Raw genomic sequence first — 19,373 nt, 5'->3', positions numbered from 1 at the left:
GCAATCATGGGATTGCTTTTGTTGAGGATAGTCCTTTGGAGTCTCGCAGGGAGGCCGCCGCGGGTCAGATCAGTTCCAGATCCCTCTGGCTGTCATTCATCCCGATGGGAATTGTGCTTTTCTGAGCAAGCCAGGCACGGACTCCGGCCACTTTCTCTGTGCCGACGGCATGAGTGGCCTGCAGCCCCTGCCTGTCCTCTGCAGACCTGTTTTCTCGCCCCGCCTTCCTCCACCCCTGTCTTGGGCCAGTCCCACCCGGCACGCACACCCACTCCCGTAAGCAGTTGTGTAAAACCTGGCTCGGCCACTCTTGGAGCCCATTTCCTAGGGTGTTTTGTTTTGTTTTGTTTCCCCGGTATTTCGTCTGCTGCAAAACAGAGTGTTTGGACAAGATGACTCTAAGGTGGCTTCCAGGACACAGATGAAGAGGGAAGAGAACATGTGAGTCCCGGGCCTTACAAGGGTCTACGGTGGCCTCCCTCCCTGTGGCCTGCCTGCTCCCTGTCCTGGAAGCAAGAAGCCTGACCCCATCTGGACAGGACGCCATGAGGAAGTGGGGCTCCTGGACTCACCTCAGGTCCTCCACGCAAGCCTTCCAGACCTGGGGCCGTGAGGCCAGCCACGCCCAGTTAGCATCCCGCAGATGGCCCTGCTGCGGCCCGTCTCTCCCCCGACCCGCCACACACCTGAGCCACACCATCCTCTATTCTTTGTACAGTCCTGGCTTTTGAGCTGCTTGGGCAACACATGGGTTCCCCTCAGGCCTCCTGCAGCCTGAGTCCCTCTGAGGATGACCTTGGCCAGCAGAAGTGATGGAGAGCTACCCTCTTCTTAAAGCTCTGCCCTGCCTCTTGGTTAGAAGCAAAGCCAACAGCAACAACCAAGACTGAAAAACCAAAAACGTTTTATTAGAATTAACGTCACCTGTCTTGTTTTCCTTTTTAGTATGACTCCTAAATGATCTTAAACCACATACTTGGTTATTGTACATCTCGAACATCCTGGGTCTCGAGACTCAGAATCATCTTCTGCCTGGGCCGCTTCCTTGCTGAGCATCTCTAGAAGAACTGTAGCCTTTTCTGGGGGTTAGTGGCCTCTGAATAAAATAGAGACCCAATGAGCTGTCCTCACATCCCTCCCAGTCCACTCCTAAGGGCCTTGATCTGAAGAGAGCCAGGGGCACACCCTACTTTTGTAGGGGTGAATCTTAGCTTTCTCTTTCTTATTTTTCACTTCACCCTTCAATATAAAAATAAGAACAGACTATGAGAGTCAGTGCCTCTGTCTGCTCAGCTGGTAGCTCTGGTGGTGGTTTTTCCAATACCATATTCTTCAGGGACCAGAAGTCATGCCAAATGAGAGCAAAGTCCCATGATGCCCACCAACCTATGTTGCTCTAAAAGCCTTTGCCTGCCACCCCAGTCTATTCCTCTTTTCAAGGAATCACCACCTGGAACCCTTAGCCCCTCCTTTTGCTCTTCTCCCTACTTGTGCTCTCACTCGCTCAAAAAAACAGACAAAATCTAAAAAAAAGTATATATATATATATGGATGTTTGTCAAATGTATATTTAAAAATTTTAATTGTGTAATGCACAGATATTTGCATTATCAAAATGAAACATAAAATGTGAAAGAGGTCCTTCACAACCCTCTCCCCACCATTCTTTTATGCCTAAATCCTCTAAAGACCACTCTGTGCATTTATGTACATATATTTACTCATGCACCCATATTTAGGTATTTCAGTTGGGTTTTTTTTCCAGCATACATGCTATCACGCTGTATGTATTTTTTGGGGGGCCATTTTTTTTTAAGATTTATTTATTTGACAGAGAGAGAGAGAGAGAGAGAACAAGTTAGGGGAAGGGCAGAGGGAGAGAATATCAAACAGATCCCCATTGAACATGGAGCCAAAATGGGCCTTGATACCACAACCCTGAGATCAGGACCTGATCTGAAACCAAGAGTCAGACACTTAACCAACTGAGCCACCCAGGCGCCCCCCTCTATCCTCCCTGTTAACGATGTGTCTTTAAGGTCTCTCCACAACAATAGGTGTAGATTCCCTTCATTATTTTTTAACAACTCAGAGTATTTCACTGTATGGTTGTACCACCGATTTCCCTAATGGTGGGTATTTAAGATCATTTCTCCTTTTTTAAAAATCGTGAATGGGGTTGCCATAAGCACCCAGTGCCTACGCCTGGCACACATCTGTCCTATAGCCATAGGGCGGGTTTGTGGGACTGTTGGCTTACAGGGTGTGGATGCTAACATTGTGATCAAGGTCATCACTCTGTTTTTGAAAAAAGCCTTACTCCGCTTCCCTCCACATGAGAGTGTGGAGGCCCATCCCATGGGCTCAGGCCCATTTCCCCACATCTTCACCAGAACCGTGCACCTTCTAGCTTTATCATTTTCATCTTGCTAACAGGCTCTTGTTAATACCCACTAAGCCTCCTGCCTGAGGACCGTTACAATGTCCCACCTTAAACTTCCTGTTCTCCAGCCACAGGGACCCCTCGATGGTTCTACAGTGGAATCTGTCCCCTGGAGAACTGTCCCTTAACGGTGAAATCTGGAGCCGTCCCCTACCTTCACTGTTTAATATTTATCAAGAGCCTGCTGAGTGCTGGGTCCAAGCAGCGACCAAGAATTTTGGGAAGACAACACGCAGTGATTTGAAAGGCAGAGATTAGTTAATAAAAATCGACAGCCCCATTCGAGGCCACAGAGGCACCCCTGTTTCCCTGGACGTCTGTATATTCCCGGTGAAGCAGGCGGGGGTGTGTCCCCCTCTGAGAAGCCGCATTAATATGGCATCTGGTCTCCTACAGGACGTCTGCAGAGTACGACGAGCTCATCACTTTCCCGTCTATCAGCAATTAAACTGCGCCAGGAAGCCTTGTATCTTTATATCATCCCTTAATGGCGTGGGGGTGGGGGGAGGGCGGTGTGGACACAAAGAACCCACACCGTGGTTAATCGGCAAAGTTATCACCTTTCTTCAGGGGCCAAATGTCCGGTGCATTTCCCATACGTCTCCCCTTGCCAAGCCCGGCAAACACCTGGCTTTGGTCCCCCATGCGCACCACCTCTGGAATTAAATGTCATTTGCAAAGCCTGTAATTGCTTGAGGAGACAGTAGCTTCTTTTTGTCTTTCTCAGACTCGCTACCTTTAACCCTGCCCAATCCCACACCCTGCAACCCCCTCCGCCTGCCCCCAGACTTTTGTTTCCCCAGCCCCATCCCGGGGCCTGTCAGATTACATTTTTTATTGCATCGAGACAAAAAGCCATCTGGAGCTCCTGGTCTCCACTGTCAGTGGGCTGCCGTTCTCAGGGTCTCCTGCCAGGCCCCCCGATTAAGAGGCACCCCCCACCGGCCCTCTCTCTTTATTTTTCACCGCCTGCCCTCGCCCCTCCTCAGCTCCTGTGCCTTTGTCCCTCTGCTCCCCTCACCCTATCACTGGGATACGGCTACCTTGTCTTTGGCAGAACAATGCGGGCTGTCAGCTTGTATTAAGCATGCGGGGAAAGCGCCACAGTTTCAGGAGGCTGAACGCTCCCAGAGTCTTCATGTGTTTCTGGGAGCCCGGAGTGTCTCTCCTGATCCCTCGTAGATTTATCTGAGGCCTCAGCTATTCCTCTTTTCCTTTCTGCTTGGCCTCAAAACTAGGTAGCGCATTAGAGAAGAGCCTCTGTGAACACGGGGCAGGCAAGGACATAGCGCAGAAGCAAACGGGTGGGAGACTCGGCTCTCCCTGGCTCCAGCAGCCCAGCACAGGGGGCAGATCTGTGCAGAGGTCACCCCGGGCTCACCCTATGTTCCCTCTGGAATGTCCTAGAAGGGCTAGACCCAACGTGTTTCAGGGTCCATATCAGCTCCAAGGAGGATGGAAACTCTTCTTTAAACAAGTCAGCAGTTGGCTTTCAGACCAGAAGCCTGAACAGAACCCGAAAAGCATGAATGTGTCCATTGTTCTCTCCTCTCCTTTGACATTGACCTGAATTTGGCCCCGAGAAGCCTCATCCAGACACTTAACAAGGGTCTCTGTAGAGGTCCCTCAGCGAATGCCTGTCCATGGATGACAGACACCGTCTTGTCTTTCTGTGAGCACAGGTTCTACTTCTCAAGGGAATGCCGTGAGACGGAAGGGAGCTAGCTCACAGCTCCCGAGCGCATTCATTTTCTCTGGGATTCTCCCCAAGTCCTATGAAGTGGGTTTTATTTCCTTCATTTTACGCACAAAAGGACTGGAGACTCAGAGTTTAAGAAACGATCTCATGGGCTAGGGACAAGCGGGGAGTCAAGATCTGTCCTCAGATCCATCCAGCACCAAATCTCTGCCTTCCACTCCATACTAGGCCACTCCCCCACGGACGCCAGGAGTCTTTATTTAATCCCTAGTAAAGACAGACACCGCACCTGTCAAGTTTGGTCAACAAGTGTTGATTTTCAGAAGTGTTCAGTTTTCAGAACTGATCAGCTGGCTGGGCCATAAAGCGTGTCTTTCCCCAAACACGGAAATTACCCTGAGGCGCGTTTTCTCCCTAGTGATCACACACCGTCTGGGAGAACAAACATTTTTAAAAACGAAGCTGGTCACAACCTTGCAGTGGGCAAGTAGGGCCCCGAGTCATCTCACAAATCTTTCCGTAAGGAGCCCTGGAGTGGGGGCGGGATGCGGTGCTCACCGGGCCGTCGTGGTGAAATATTGTATGCTCTGCCTTAAACCCAGTTACAGCAGAAACTTCTATTTCCAATGAGGTCACGGTAGGAAGACGAAATGGTTGGCAGAGGCCTGCGGATGTGGTCAAAAGGAACCGTGTCTGTAGGTATACATAGGTTTTTGGACGTGCCCATTGCGAAGGATAAACCCGTTGGCCATCTGCGGGCTGCTGTTTTTTCCTAAGATGAGACGGTCTCAGAAGAACGGTTTTTAAGGTTCCATGCAGACTCAACATGCCGTGATGTGTTTCCACATCAGGGACCACTGAGGACGCAGTAAATTATGATTACGGATTAAAACAGCAACAGCAATTTAGTGAGCTCGGCTCGTGGCAGGCTCGGCTCTCTGCTGCTTTTCTTCTTCACAATGATCTCCTGAGGTTGATGTTCTTATCATTCCCATTTTTAAAATGAGGAAATGGAGGGGCGCCTGGCCAGCTCAGGGGAGCACGCGACTCTTGATCTTGGGGTTATAGTTTCGAGCCCCACATTGGCGGTAGCGTTTACTTTAAAAAAAAAACAACAAACTTAAAAAAGTCAATAAATAAAATGAGGAAACTGGAGATCAGAGAAATTGAGTAGCTTGCTGGAGGTCACACAGCTAATACAGAGCAGAACCAAGATTTGAACTGGGTGGCTTGGCTCCTGAGCTTCAGCTTTGGGCTGTGGTCCAGTGGCTAATATGACCACATGGAGCTCACAGCCCTCCCTGGCCTCCTGCCCCAGACCTCTCTAGCGGCCACACAGAGAATCACTGCAAGCTAGCTGGTCAGGTAGCAAATTAAAAGAAGACAGCATGAAAAGTACGATGGTCACTTGAGACTTGTCTCAGTCCCTTCTCTGATTTCAAGGTGAGGTCCTAGGGTCTAGGATCTCTTGATTCCAATCACTTTCATTGCACTTGGGATGACTGTACCTGCTAACTGGTCCCTTACAGGTTTACAGAATCAGGTCCAGAGCAGGGAGCACTGGTCTGGGAGTCTAAAGAACTGGGCTCTCGAACTGGCTCTGCTTCTAACCAGCGGGGTTAGCTCTGCAAGTTTCCAGCTTCTCCACACCCCATGGATCTTACTTGCATCCAGGCGGGTAGATTAGATCAGTGTCACAAATCCCAGGTGTGGGGGCCAAAGTGACCCCCCCCACACACAGGTTTTGCTTAGTATGCACGATGATTTTCTTTTTTGTTTAACTGCCGACACTTAAAACAGGGAGTGTTCACAGAGAAGCCCGGGCCCTCCGGAATCTAGCGAAAACCAGGAAGATCTGAAGGATTTGAACGCCCCTTCCCAGCAGGCGACAATGAGTAGAGGATGAGGCCTCAGACCGTCTTGAGAGCTCTGTGGGCCCCACCCCACCCTGGCTTGTCTTTGCTTCTCCGCCCCCACCCCTCCCCAACCCCCAAGCTGGTTTTGCAGCCCCTGGGTGCCCTGTCACCAAGGTCTATCCCATCTAACTGATTCAGGTGTCACAGGGGCTCCCCTGATCTCTGTAATTCGGAAGGGCAGGAAAGTGCCCCCTTCCTGGATGACCCCATACAGCGGCCACTAGGATGGGCTCAGTCACTGCCCAGTACGGAGACAGTCACAGCCCCAGGAGAACCGGGCAGCTGTGCGCTTTGTGTCGCCGCCATGGTTGCTGGTAGGCAGAAAATCAGGAGAAAACACTCAGGACTTCTTTCTTGTTCTTTTTCAGCACCGGGTCTCGCCTTGACATCCTCCCCTCTCCACCCCCGCCGCCCCCAAAAGAGGGGTCGTGCCCAGGCACTGGATAGACTCCGGTGTGGATTTCCAGAATCCCTTTTGGACACATGTCTGCCTGTTCCTATTTGACAAAGCTCCGCTTTCCAGAGATTAATTGTTGTCAAACGCAACTTATTTTCTAATCCTTTCAGGCTCCGCTTAAAACCTTCTGCTTTATTTTATTTCTTTTGATAAAGTCGCTGAGATTTTTTTTCCTTTTTTTTTTTATATGGATTTGCCAATGATTGTCCAGTTTGACAAATTGGATTCCTAAAGCTGATTCTTTGAAGAAAAGGATGCAGTGTGACAAGACAAGAAACAGCTCATCCTCAAATCGGGAGGATAAATAAAAAAATAGAAGCAACCCCATTCTCTGGCTTCCCTGCGACTCAAAGGGTGTCTCAGTTGTCACTGATAATCTAATCTTCCGATGATAGGTGAGAAACAGGACAATGGCGACCTAGCCAGGCTGCGGGTGTGATAGGCCTCTGATTAATAGGACTGTCCAAGAAGGCCCCAGCCCCCGGGAAGATGATTAATGACATTTGATGTGAACTCTGACCTCCCCCGGCAAGCACAGAGGGAGAAAAGTCTGCTGCTCAGACAGGATGTGCGTCCCGCAGAAGGTGATGGATTCCTGAAGGCTTTGTGACTCTGAGAGTGCGTGGGGAGCCCCTCGTGGCCCCTTCCTGGGCTCTGACAAACACCCGACCCTGGCAGGGGTCTGCAGTGAGTACCTTTCCCGCGGAGCGGAAGTTTTTTATTATGCCCAGAACCCTGTGTCTCAGAAGCAGTTCCCTGGCAAGCCATGGCCAAGCTCTGCTGAGCTGTCTTCCCCAACCCGAGAGATCTTTTGACCCCTCCCCAACCCGAGTGCCGTGAATCACACCAAAGGGCCTTTAAAAGCCAGGCTCGTCTTTAGACCTTCTTCGGGGTTTTCTACTCGAGGCCCTGGATGGGTACTGGGTGGCTTGGACTAACCCGGCTTGTGACAAGAAAGTGTTTCTGTGCTGGCGGGGAGGGAAGCTGCTGAGATGCCCTAGGCTAGCACACAGAAGGAAAGGGGGCGCGGTGGGAGGGGGGCCACCGCTTGGTGTCTGTCAACACAGGGTGTGGGAGGAACCAGCTTGCTTGGCCCTGATGGCTTGGCTGCAGGAACTGCCTCAAATTTGGCAGCTGAGAGTCTTCTTTGCTTAGTTCTGCAGGCTCATGTACTACCTTGACTCCCCTCAGTGGGAGGGCTCTGAGATAGTCTGGAATGTTTCCTTCCCATCATCAGCCTTTTCTGGCTTTACTGCCTATGCCAGCCCTCATGTCCTTAGTAGCAACCCATGTCACTGGCTGTCCAGGTCTCGGTTGTAATAATGACCAAACAATTACAGCCTAGAGAAGTGTTCATCGTGAGATCAGCTGAGGACGTGTCCAGCCAGTGATGATCGTGAGATAGACGTGTGTCTGCCCGTGGGTGTTAGCAGGACCTGAATACTGGTGATCTCCGCTCTTCCTGAGAAGCGTGCCTGGTTGTTGGTACCCCGGTTGTTACTGGCTAGGGGTTGGGGAGCCCTCTGAGAGATGAGCCCGACACAAGACCAGTGGGAGTGAGTGGGAGCCAGCGACATCAGGGACGCCTGACCAGAGATTGGCCGGGCAGGACTTGGCACAACCCTCACTCTCTGACAACACATTTCAGAACCACTGGGTACCTTCTGCATGCTGGATTTGGGGTGTAGACCCTCAGCCGGTGACTTGCCTTCTCAGCCATCCTGGGGGTGGGAGTGGGAGGCTGCTGGCCAGCATGTCCCTGTTGGCAGTGACGCAAGCTTGGCCCCTGCCACGGGAGGGGTGCAGGTGCTTGAAGAGTTGGTGGCAGGTCAGCCTGATCAGATACATACGAATGAAAGATGGACAAAGGAAGCTACCCCTGTAGGACTTCCACACCTAATTCCCCCGGGACCAAGGTGTAGCCTCATGAGGCTGGTGGCTTTTCCGCCTCAAAGGGATAGTGTGTGGGAAGCCCCTGGGCCTGCTATGTATGTGGACAGCACTAAATGAAGGGTAGGAGTGATTATCATTATTTTTATGTTTGGTAAATTATTATTATTAATGCGATACAGGAGAATCACTTGACAGTGTACTCAGTCGTGAAGAAGAAGAACAAAATACAGGACTGTATGTGAAATGCTGAGAAAAGTATTGTAACGAGGGAGTGTAGTTAGGGATTTAATAATTTCTTTTTTAGCTAACTGAGAATGGATTCCCTGCACCACGTGAAGTCTATTGTTTGGTTTCTGCCTGTTGGACTCTCGCTGGGGTTTCAGTAATTCATTATGTGGAGAAGTGGGGGACTCCCCGAAATATAAAAGGCCGGCTGGAGCCTCCCCGAGGAAGGAAGAGAAGGGGAAGCTGCTTGGGCCGCCCCCTTCCCCTCCTCCTGGGCTTCCGCGGAGCCCCGTGATGGCTGATGAGTGGACATTCATGGTGGGTAGACACACTTAGCCAGGATGACCAGGTCAGGGACACGGACGTCCACACTCCCTCAGTAGGCTAGGCCTCCTGAGTTCACTCCTGCCCTGGCCAGCTCTGACCACGAAGACTTCCCTCCCTCCCCGATCACCACATGCTGGGCAGTCACACAGGCCAGGACAAATCTGACCCACAGCATTTGACTAGTGCAAGATTCTCAAGAGGAGAGACTAGGGAGGAGGAGAAAAAGCACAGAAGGCAAGACCTATCACGTTTTCTAATCAAGGAAGCAGGTGTGACATGGGTTAAGTTTAAAATCCTCCTCCAGAAGTTTTTGGGGTCTAATATTAGGGAGTCTTAGATATTGATTAGCTCAATGATTTATTATTATTATTATTTTAAGTAGGTTCCTCACCCAGCTTGGAGCCCACTGTGGGGCTTGAACTCACAATCCCAAGCTCGAGACCTGAGATCAAGACACTTAGCTAGACACTTAACCAACTGAGGCACCCAGGTGCCCCTTAGCTTGATGATTTTAAAACTGGCAATCTTCAGAATCATCTGGAGGCTTAGTTAAAACACAGACTGCTGGGCCCCACCTCCCAGAGTGTCTGATTCAGAAGGTCTGAGAATTTGCATTTCTAACAAGTTCCCAGGTATGCTGAACGTTGCTGATACAAAGACGACGCTTTGAGAAGTGTTGTTGTAGCTTGTTGGAGAGCATCAGAATGATTTTGGGGATCTTGTTAAAAATATTAATTTCTAGGTCCCCTGTAACAGTCATGATGTGCTTGGCTGCAATTAACACAATGCCAGACAACAGTTATCTGAACAAGAAAGATTCAGTCACATATCAGCTAAACTGGAGGTAGATAATTTGAGGTTTGGTGTTTTATGTTGTAAAAAATGGGGGGAGGGTGTCTTTTTATTTAATTGCTTATCTTAGGCTTGTTGCCTCATGATTGCAGAATGGCTGCCACAGTTCCAACCATCATTTTCTCATACAACTATGTCCAAACCAGGAAAAGAGGCAGGAGCGCCCCCCTCCACTCCCTGAATCTCATTCTTTTACATCAGACATAATACTTTTCCATATGTCTTTTCTTTACAACTCGTTGGTATGAAGTGTGTCAGAGGCAGCAGCACTGGGGAATGGCATTATTGAATGCATCGATGCATCGAGGCTCACAGCCTGGGGCTGGGTGATGGCTCACCTTACCTGAGCATGTTATTGCCTGATCAAAATAAAATTCTATGACCCAAGGGAGAAAGGAATGTTATTGGGCAGAGACTAATGTGTCTGCCCCAGCTAGGGTGACTTGTCCCAGGTCTGTTGGGATAGGTCTGGTTTTAAAATGTAAAGTCTCACATCCCAGGAACCCCCTTAGTTTAGGACAAATCAAGAGGATCGGTTGCTCTAACTCCAGTCTCCCAAGACCTGAATTAGCATCTCTAAAGGGAGAAATCCAGACCTTGAAAATGACTGCTAACACTTTCCCCCAAAGATTGTAATGTATATCAAAGTTTGAGAATCACTGGGCTTAAGTGTCTATGAAGCCAAAACAGAGGACTCATGGTTGATGTATTCCCAGCCAGCTTAGAGCAGGAGGATGTTCCAGACGGAGGGATGTGGGTAAGACGTAGGGCTGGGGGCTCTCACAGGATCTAACTGAACGTTAAGCCTAGGCAGGCCTGGGATCTTCAAACTCCATCCTCTGCCTGCTCCTTGTCCCCGTGAGAAGGGCCCAGGCTACCCTGAAGCCCCCTGCTGTGGGTGGTCTGGAGTCCCGAAGCCACAGAGCGTGTGACACTGGAAACTATAGGTCCCAAGTGCTCTCAGGACAGATAGCCCATCTTAGTTATCTGCTGGAGCAGCGAGCCCCATGCCTGGCTCATCGGAGTCATTCGGAAAATGTGTGTTGAATGAACGAAGGAATGAATGAATGGGGAGGGCTGCACTCTCGAACGAATATAAACTCTAGCCCTTGAGCCCCTAACCATCCCTGTGACAGCCAAGTGCCCAGAGCCAGAAACTCCTCGGCCTCATCTGTGAGCTGGCAGGACCCTGGCTGGGGTGGGAGTAGGGTCCCACTCCCACCCCAGGTCACAGGATGCCGGCACCCTATCTCCCCCGCCCAGGCCTCGGTGGGAAGCAGTGTGTGTCCCCGCCGCACGGCGCGCTGGGTAACTTTCCGATGGTTTGAGGTCATTACTCATCATTAGGAGTCCTGGTGTCTGGAGTTTTCCAGGTGATCAAAGCTCCTCTGTCTGGAGCAGCCAGGCAGGCCCTGGTGTCTGTCACCAGTAATCCCCCCGCCTCGCCAGGCAGACAGTTAAGTAACCCAGGAAGGAGGGGATTTGGTTTTTAAGCTCAGATAATTCAGCCTGACACCCCGACATGCAGACAGTGGCTCTAGCCCAGCCTGAAGAAGTTGGCCCGGGCCAGAGGGGTGCGGGCCAGAGGGAGCCATAACGCCTTTCAGTGCTGGCTTATTGTAGAGCCCCTGGGCTCCCTCCTGTCCCCACTCTCCTGGGGATGGGGGGCGGCTGGGGGTGGGAAGGAGACTCACACGACACTGGGCCCGTCACCCCTCTTGCAGGTCCTGACAGTTCAGTAAGACTCACCGATTCCTTCCGCGACGGGGAGGAAGGAAGGAGGTTTAGCACAATGGCGTTTTCTGATTTTAAGATGGGGACTAAAAGCTTAGGCCTCTATTTTTTTTTTTTTTTTCTGATTGGATCTTTGTGCAAAAAAGCTCGCTCGTGCCGGTCCTAAATGGCGCACATCAAGGTTCCCGCCCCTGTGGAAGGCCGTCGGAGTGACGAGGAAGCCTCCGGAGCTTCTTGGTCTGGGGGATAGACTGGCTTTGCTGAAGAGTTTATGTAAACGTCCAGGTAGCAGCGTCCTGAGGGGTCCTTTAAGAAAATTGGTGTTGAGGGCGAGGGTAGAAGATTCCAACTGGGGTGATGTCGGGCCCTTCCTGGCACACTCTCCGGGCCGCTGTGCCGGCCTGCGGGCTCTGGGGGGGCTCTCTTCTGTGAGGCTGCGTCTGTCCCAGCTGAGTTCCGCGCCCAGCCGAGCGGTGGATGGTGGATGGTGCAAGACAGACGTCAGCACGCCCCAGCACGCTTTGGAGGCCCTCCTGGCACAAGCCTTGGCCTCCGGGGCTGGAGAGGGGCCAGCTCCACAGGGGGCGGAGTGGGGGGACAGAGAGGGGCCCCCTGCATTTCTCCTGTCCAAGGACCACTCCTGTGTCTTCACACCCACTCCCACCAAGATGTTTTACATATTTTAATTAAAGTGCCGCCCTGGGCTGGCAGAGCCCCTGCTAGATGGCTCCAGTCCGAGCAGCAGGGCCGCAGCGGTGTGAAACGCGCATCCGACCGTGGGCTCCTGCTCTGGAGAAGGCTTTGGCAAGCACCCCCTGAGGCGGGGCCGCTCAGCTTCCAGGAGGGGAAAGGAGCTTGGCGGGTGATGGGCAGGTGGCGGGCGCATCCAGGGGTGGCCAAGGCAGCGGGCTCAGGGATGGGGGAAGGGCTCAGGTAGGAAACGGCACAGACCGTTGCCGAGGACCAGCTGGCTGGTGGGCTGGGGATGATCAGACTCTTGCAGACACACGGCCCCGTGGACACTCCTTATCAGTGTCAAATTATGACAAATGGCCATGGGTAACAGTTGCTGGGTGACAGCTGCCACGTCTCAGAGGGAAGCAGGTATTTTTAGCACTGCGCCTTGGGGCTCTGGCTCCAGGTTAATTAATCATGGGGAACAGCACTGAGTTTGGTGCTCGCTCCTGGGCCCCGCACCCACCCCCCGAGCCTTGTCCCCATTCCCCAGACTGGAACACCAGCCACAGGGGCCGGAAGGCAGGCATAGCTACGGTAGCCCTTGGTGGCCCTCATGCCACATAGGGTACCCTGTGGGTACCATCCCATGCCTCTCCACGGCCGGGGCCCTGCACCCCTCCTTCCCTCCTCCTCCTCGGGGCCCCCACTCAGCAGGGCCTTTTAAGTTCCTCCAGCCTGTTCCTGCCTAAAGCCTTCCCACTTGAGCTTCCATTTTGAACATGACTCCCAGGCGTCCTCCCCAGGCTATGTCACCCCAAATGCCCTCCCTCCCACATGCCCTGCCTGAGAGCCCTGCCCCAGGCTCGCTGGCACGCTGCCCCGTTTACTTGCTTCAGAGCACTTAGCACCAGCCCACGTCACCTTAATTGTTGACCGTTTCACCTTAATTGTTGACCGTTTCACGTTATTGTCTGTCTCCTTCCAGTGAAGCGCCAGTGGCTTGAGAACAGGGGTCTTCTCTATCTTGTTTGCTGACTTAGTGTCCACGGGGAAGGTACTCAGCAAATGTCACCGGAGACGCGCTTGGAAGGATGGTTGGACGAAAGGCGGGATGGGTGGATGGACAGAGGGAAGACCCTTTATGGGATCTGAAATGCACTGTGTCAAGATTGTTGTCATTGATAGGGGTCCATCTGGGGAGACGCTGGCTGTGTCGCCGCATCCTCGCCCAGGCTGGCAGCTGCCAAGGGAGGCCCAGGCCCAGGGGATTCTGGGGAAAGAATATTCTGGCTAGGGCCAACAGCTGTTCTGCTCTAGAAACATCCAATCACATGCTTTTTGGTGTTTGTGCGAGATTGCTCTGATTTTATTTTCTTTCATAACTCTTTCTTAGGATGGGGAGAGATAGACCCATTTTCAGGATTTCCTAGAAGATCATTTCTCCATGCCACCTGAAGGCTGACATCAGTAATTCATTTGGAGAAATTACGCAGGGGCCTTTCGCCATTTCCTTCTCCCAATAGAACTCTTCTTTGCAGAAGCCCCAGCTGGTTGCCTATCCTCCCCATCTCACTTGGGCACAGAACCCCAATATTATATTGGGAGGCCTTATATTGGGAGGCCGGGGTTTCAGGGAGGTCAGGCTGAGCCCCAGCCCAGAAGGGGAGCCTGTAATGTATGTGAGCTATCTTCAGGACCTCTGTCCCCCAGCTGGTGTGTTGGGTGAGAAATGGGGCTGTGAGCAGCTCTGGAGGGTTTCCCTCATCTTGAAAGACATACACAGGGGCATCTGGGTGGTGAAGTTGGTTAAGCATCCAACTCTTGGTTTTGGGCTCAGGGTGTGATCTCAGGGGCATGAGATCAAGGCCCCACATTGGGCTCTGTGCTCAGTGCAGAGTCTACTTGAGACTCTTTCCTTCTCCCTCTGCACCTTGTGCTTGTCTATCTTTACACAAAGCACAAAGCTTGTATATCTTTATACATCTTTAAGTAGATGTATCTTAAAAAAAAAAAAAAGGAAGAAAGAAAGGAAACATGAAGGGGCACCTGGGTGTCTCAGTTGGTTAAGCATCTGCCTTTGGCTCATGTCATGATCCAGGGTCCTGGGATCGAGCACCGCGTCAGACTCCCTGCTCAGCGGGAAGCCCGCTTCTCTCTCTCCCTCTGCCCCCTGCTTGTGCTCTGTCTCTTGCTGAAATAAATAAAGAAAGAAAGAACATACATGAAGGAATGTACCTGAGACATGTCCTATTTCCTGATCCTCAAAAGGATCAAGTTTATTTTGTACGCAGAGTCAGAGCATGGGGAGGGCACACGTGGCAGAGGCTGGGGGAGGCTGATGACCCAGATGGTTTCCATTCTCAAAGGGTGGGCAGAGCCCAGCAGGAATGTGCTTCAAAGCAGCGGTGCCCACCCCTGCACCTCCTAAAGCATGCCCACCCCTGAGACCCTATCCATTCCGGTTGTCTGATTCTCAGGGGGTAGGGGTCTGGATCTCTGTGGAGTTGATACCCTCCTGCCCTGGCCCCCCATTGTTTTGAGACACGGGGAGCCTGTGAACTGTGGAAACAGACCAGGGGCAGGGAAACCCTCCTGACAGTGGAAACCCTCCTGACAGTGGCCCAGAAAAGCCTTGCTAGAGATGCCCTTGCTGTCCTGAAGGGCCCCAGTTGATCTGTTCCCTTCCTTTCCTAGGACTGGAAGGAAATTGGTGAGGAAACCACAGCCCTGGATGATAACTCTTCTTCGGGGAGGAGCACATTCAGAGCACGTGCACATCGGGTTGTCCCAGCTGAGGACTCTCCGAAGGTTCCAGAGGTCTGGGGTCTTCTACGGACAGAGTGCTTGTTCTCCCTCAACCTTGCTGAGGCTCTTGTGGGAGCGGGCCCTCCCTGGCCGGTTCCGGGGAGCAACGAACCGAAAGCTCCTTAAAAAGCACCAGGGAGATTGAGAGATTGCCATTCCTTCTTAACTGTTGCTACTTTGCTTTCACAGTTTGGGTTATGACCTCCACCATTCCCTCTGGAGGACAGAGAGAAAGGGGCAGAGTCTCCAAATCAGAGAGAAAGAGGCACAAATAGAAAAAGACACTTTAAAAAATGACAGAAACCAGAAGACAGACCCACATTATTTCTTTCAGTGATTCAAAAAAAGTACTCATGGAGAACCTACTATGTGCGGGACTGCACACCAACCCTTAATGGACACATCACAAGACGGAAGCCTGTCCACACCAGCTCCACAGACCCTCCGCGGGATTTTGGGCAAGAGAATAAAGAGCATGCTATTCCCTCTCAGGCCAGTAGGTGGCGCCATGTCAGAGGGAAAGTTAGGGTAGTCGCTGGATTTGATAGCCACCTATGGACATAAATTCAATTTCATCTAGTTCTCTGAGTGCCATTATGTGCAGGGCAACAGGCAGGACACTCGAGGGTACATAGGATGAGAAATGCAGGGAGCCTGGTGGCTCAGTTAAGCGACTGCCTTTAGCTCATTTTGTGATTCTGGTCTTCTAGGATTGAGCCCCATCTGGCTCCTTGCTCAGCGGGGAGTCTGCTTCTCCCTCTCTCTCTCTGCCTGCTACTCCACCTGCTTGTGTTTCTCCCTCTCTGTCAAATAAATAAATAAAAATTCTTAAAAAAAAAAAAAAGGATGAGAAATGTACGCTCGCTGTCATCATGGAGTTTATTGTGCTCTTGGGGACCGGAAGCATAAGCTCCCAGGTCACAAAAAAGGTGAAAGGGGCAAGTGCCTCAGGAATGGTTCAAAGGAAAGTCTGCATGGATCTTAGGACCAGAGACTGCAGAGAAGCCATCTCCCACCTGCTCACATTGTATCAGAGGGATCAGAGAAGGGAGGTAGGTGACTGACCCGTGGTCCCACAGCAATTTCAGACTCCCAATCTGCTGACTCCCACAACAGTGCTCTTTTCACCAAACATTCTGCCTCAGTAACTGGGGCTGCTGCCCCACCTTGAGATTTAAAATACTGCCTTAGTTTTGCCATTACCTCTCAAAATGCCCCCTTTCTGATGCCTCCTGCAGGGCACTCCAGCTAGGTCAGTCCTCGTCTCAGGGACGGCAGCTGTCCTCATTAAACATCCTGTGGTGCTGGGGTCCCCTTGCACCACTCACGAGAGCTGACTGTGTGCACCTCTACCTGGAGGTGCTCAAAAACGGCCGTGGTGGGAACAGTCACACCATGGAAATTGGAAATAGCTATAAATCAGAACCTTCCCCTTGCCCCCCACCTCTGCCCACCACCCAGGGAGCTGCACACTACTGAATTAGCATCCCTGCTTTATAGAGGAGGTGAGGTCGTCTGCCAAAGACACACAGCTTATAGGTGGTGGAGCTGAGACCCCTCCCGGGCAATTTGTCCTGGGGTGCTTAGCTTAGGGCAAAACCAGGAGAACCCAGAGCCCTTGGATGCTTGGATGCAGAGGTCTAGGCTAATCCTTGGTTTCTTGTGTGGGTGCTACCCATGGTCGCATCATTAACGTGATGTTAATATTGGAACAAGAAGCAGTTTGGGTAAAATGGAACTAGTCCAGCTTCGGATAGACTGGATTTGAGGCACAGTGTTGGAGATGCTCACACGTTGAGGCTAGGAGAGAGAAGTCGGTGCAGGACACTGAGACAGGCAGGATAGAGGTCTGTTCTTGACTCAACTGACAAAAGCTAGCTAGAAACATTTTCCTTTCTTAGGGTACTCAGGTAAGAAGTGCGAGATTCACCCTTTGTACGTTTCTCATCTGTGTTGACACTGAGGCATGACCCAGCAGGACAGGAGAGGGGCGCTGGGCACTTGCTCCACTTGCTCCCCAGCCAAGGTGCAGAGTGAGCACTCGGTAATTGCTGAATAAATGAGGGAATAACCTGATTTCACCCCACACAAAGCCGACTCAGCACTGCTGTGGACCACACATTAAAACCTAAGTATATGCCTCGTAACTTCTAAGATGATCTAGAATGCTAGCATTGTTATAAGAGTATGGATGTGGGGGGCACCTGAGTGGCTCAGTCGGTTAAGTCGGTTAAGCCAAGACCTTTGGCTCAGGTCACGATCCCAGGGTCCTGGGATAGAGTCCTATGTCAGCCTCCTTGCTTGACGGGGAGTCTGCTTCTCTCTCTGCCTGCCGCTGCCCCTGCTTGTGCTCGCTCTCTCTCTCGCAAATAAATAAATAAAATCTAAAAAAAAAAAAAAAGAGTATGATTTGAAATAAAAAATTACTTTTTCTCCTTCTTTTCCTTCTTCGTCATCATCTTCTTGTTTTTCAGCATTTTTAGAGCTGGAAGTGAGCTTAGGCATCATCTCTTACAATGACCCATGCAATTTCTTGTGCCAAGGTATCTGGAAGGACAAAGTCCTAGGTCAAGAAAAGAGCGTGAAGTAAGTGCTTCAGGAGGAAAGGCTGTGCAGACTTTAGAAGGTCTGAGATGGCCGAGAAGCCAGTTTGCCTGTGAGGAGCAGAGGGCCAGAGACCGTTGCGTGGGAGAGCACCCCTGCCTGGCCGGGCTCACTGGCCCAGCCTGCCTTGCGCTGTCCTATTCGCTGCCTGGCTTTGGGCCTCGGTGTGTCCTTCCAGTAAAAGCAGAGACTGCGCTCTGGTTCTGGGAGGGGAAATGAGTCCACGAAAATCCACGTAATAGGAAGACCGCTTGGGCAGATGAGCAGAAATAGCCCTGGATACCAACCAAGGAGGCTACAATATGCAAATGAGTCGACTGTGGCTTTCCTCCTGGTTGGCTGAAGGGGCCCCGACATCACAATGCGCGGGGGTTTCTCCACTCCAAAGGATTGTCTCTAGCCAAAAAAAAAAAAAAAAAGAAAGAAAGAAAAAAGGAAAGAAAGAAAGAAAGAAAAAGAAAAGGAAGGAAAGAAAAAGAAAAATCCACGGACCAGACAGGTCTCTTAGCTCCCTCTCTTTGTCCGAACAGGAAGAGAAGCGATGGAACCTCTCTACCATGCTGGGTCCATCCTCATGCAGGTGAACACCTTACAAGGGAAGAAGATGGTGGAGAGCGGCCTCCAGTCTGGAGACTTCTCCCTCCCTCAGTCCTGGCCTTCCTGCCTCCTGCCCCCGGCTGACCTGGAGCTCCTGCAGCAGAAGGTAGCCGGGGTGCAGCGGGAGCTGGAGGACTTTAAGAAGGAGGCGCTGAAGGCCATCCGTTACCTGGAGGACGCCTTCTGCGAGATGAACGGGGAGCTGGCACAGCAGGAGGAGCAGGCGGCCCGCGTGAAGCAGCGGCTGAGGGAGGAGGAGGACCGGGGCGTCGTGCGCAACAAGGTCCTCACCTTCCTGCTGCCCCGCGAGAAGCAGCTCCGGGAGCACTGCAAGCGGCTGGAGCGCATGCTGCTGGGCTCCGGCCGGGACGGGCTCGGCGCCCCCAGGAAGATCCAGACCGACTGATGCCTCCCCCCCGCGGGAGCCCAGCTTCCAGCGGAGCAGTGGAGCAGAAGATTTTGTCTTCAGTGGAAGGACCAACCCTAAGTCCCCGTCCATTCGCTTCCCCTCCCCATGTCCACTGCTTTCCTTCTACCTCAATAACACCTTGCTGAGAGGCGAACAGGCCCCAGTATGTTCTTTGGTGAAGCTCGTTTGCCCAGCATCATCACAGAAGGAGGCGCCCCACCCCTCCGGCTTTCAGACACCTGTAACTTTCACCGTTAACTGGTTTCCTGTTTGTAATGGTCATGTCGCCCAAATGTATAACATGGTTGTTTTTAATCTTCTTAAATTGATGTGTTGAACAGATCTACCTTTCTTTTCATGACTCAAGGCTCTCCTGGTCGTTACTCGATGACGCATGGTCCCCTGAGAGGGGTCGGTCGTTCCCCGGAGCCCTGACCGGAATTCCGAGTACTGTCCTTCTGTGGTTCACATCCCCGCCTAGTGGGCTTGTCTGCCTGCTTTCCTAGTTAGACCGCCCTGTCTCACCTGTGTTTGCTGATTCTGGCGCAGCTGAACTTCCTTCGCATTTAGTCTGGCCGAAGAGATCAGACACAGCTCATTAGGGCTGGGGTGGGTGGGGTCCGGAGAGTTTCGTGCACAGAGGCACCGAGCCTCAGACCCCGTGAGTGGGTGGGTTCCAGAGAAGGGCCGCTGGCTTTCACGCCTGACCCATGGAGCAGAACCGGTTACGGTGC

General features: G+C 51.9%; 1 protein-coding gene and 1 long non-coding RNA gene across 3 annotated transcripts in view; both read left to right on the top strand.

The window, feature by feature from the left end:
* LOC101673739 overlaps window positions 1-15,791 on the top strand; it is a 47,070-nt gene extending 31,279 nt beyond the window's left edge. Inside the window, exons 4-5 of one of the 2 annotated variants that reach the window (XR_199087.3) lie at window positions 6,427-7,202; window positions 14,919-15,791. This is a non-coding gene — a long non-coding RNA (uncharacterized LOC101673739). The remainder of the gene's footprint in view (window positions 1-6,426; window positions 7,203-14,918) is intronic. The other variant, XR_001178625.2, reaches the window with a different exon arrangement.
* Window positions 15,792-18,059: 2,268 nt separating this feature from the next.
* On the top strand, window positions 18,060-19,000 carry CCDC182 (coiled-coil domain containing 182). The gene has a single exon (XM_004747402.3). It carries the CDS (start codon window positions 18,175-18,177, stop codon window positions 18,634-18,636), a length of 462 nt encoding a protein of 153 aa, XP_004747459.3. The 5' UTR covers window positions 18,060-18,174; the 3' UTR covers window positions 18,637-19,000.
* The last annotated feature ends 373 nt before the right edge of the window (window positions 19,001-19,373 follow it).

This window comes from Mustela putorius, unplaced genomic scaffold (assembly GCF_011764305.1).
Source record: "Mustela putorius furo isolate JIRA1106 unplaced genomic scaffold, ASM1176430v1.1 tig00003962_pilon_pilon_pilon, whole genome shotgun sequence".
NCBI lineage: Eukaryota > Metazoa > Chordata > Mammalia > Carnivora > Mustelidae > Mustela > Mustela putorius.
Note: the sequence above shows the minus strand (reverse complement) of the source record. Positions and strands in the feature narration are given on the sequence as shown.

Coding starts and splice junctions, on each gene's coding strand:
- CCDC182 (XM_004747402.3), top strand. CDS start 18,175: ATGGAACCTCTCTACCATGCTGGGTCCATCCTCATGCAGGTGAACACC.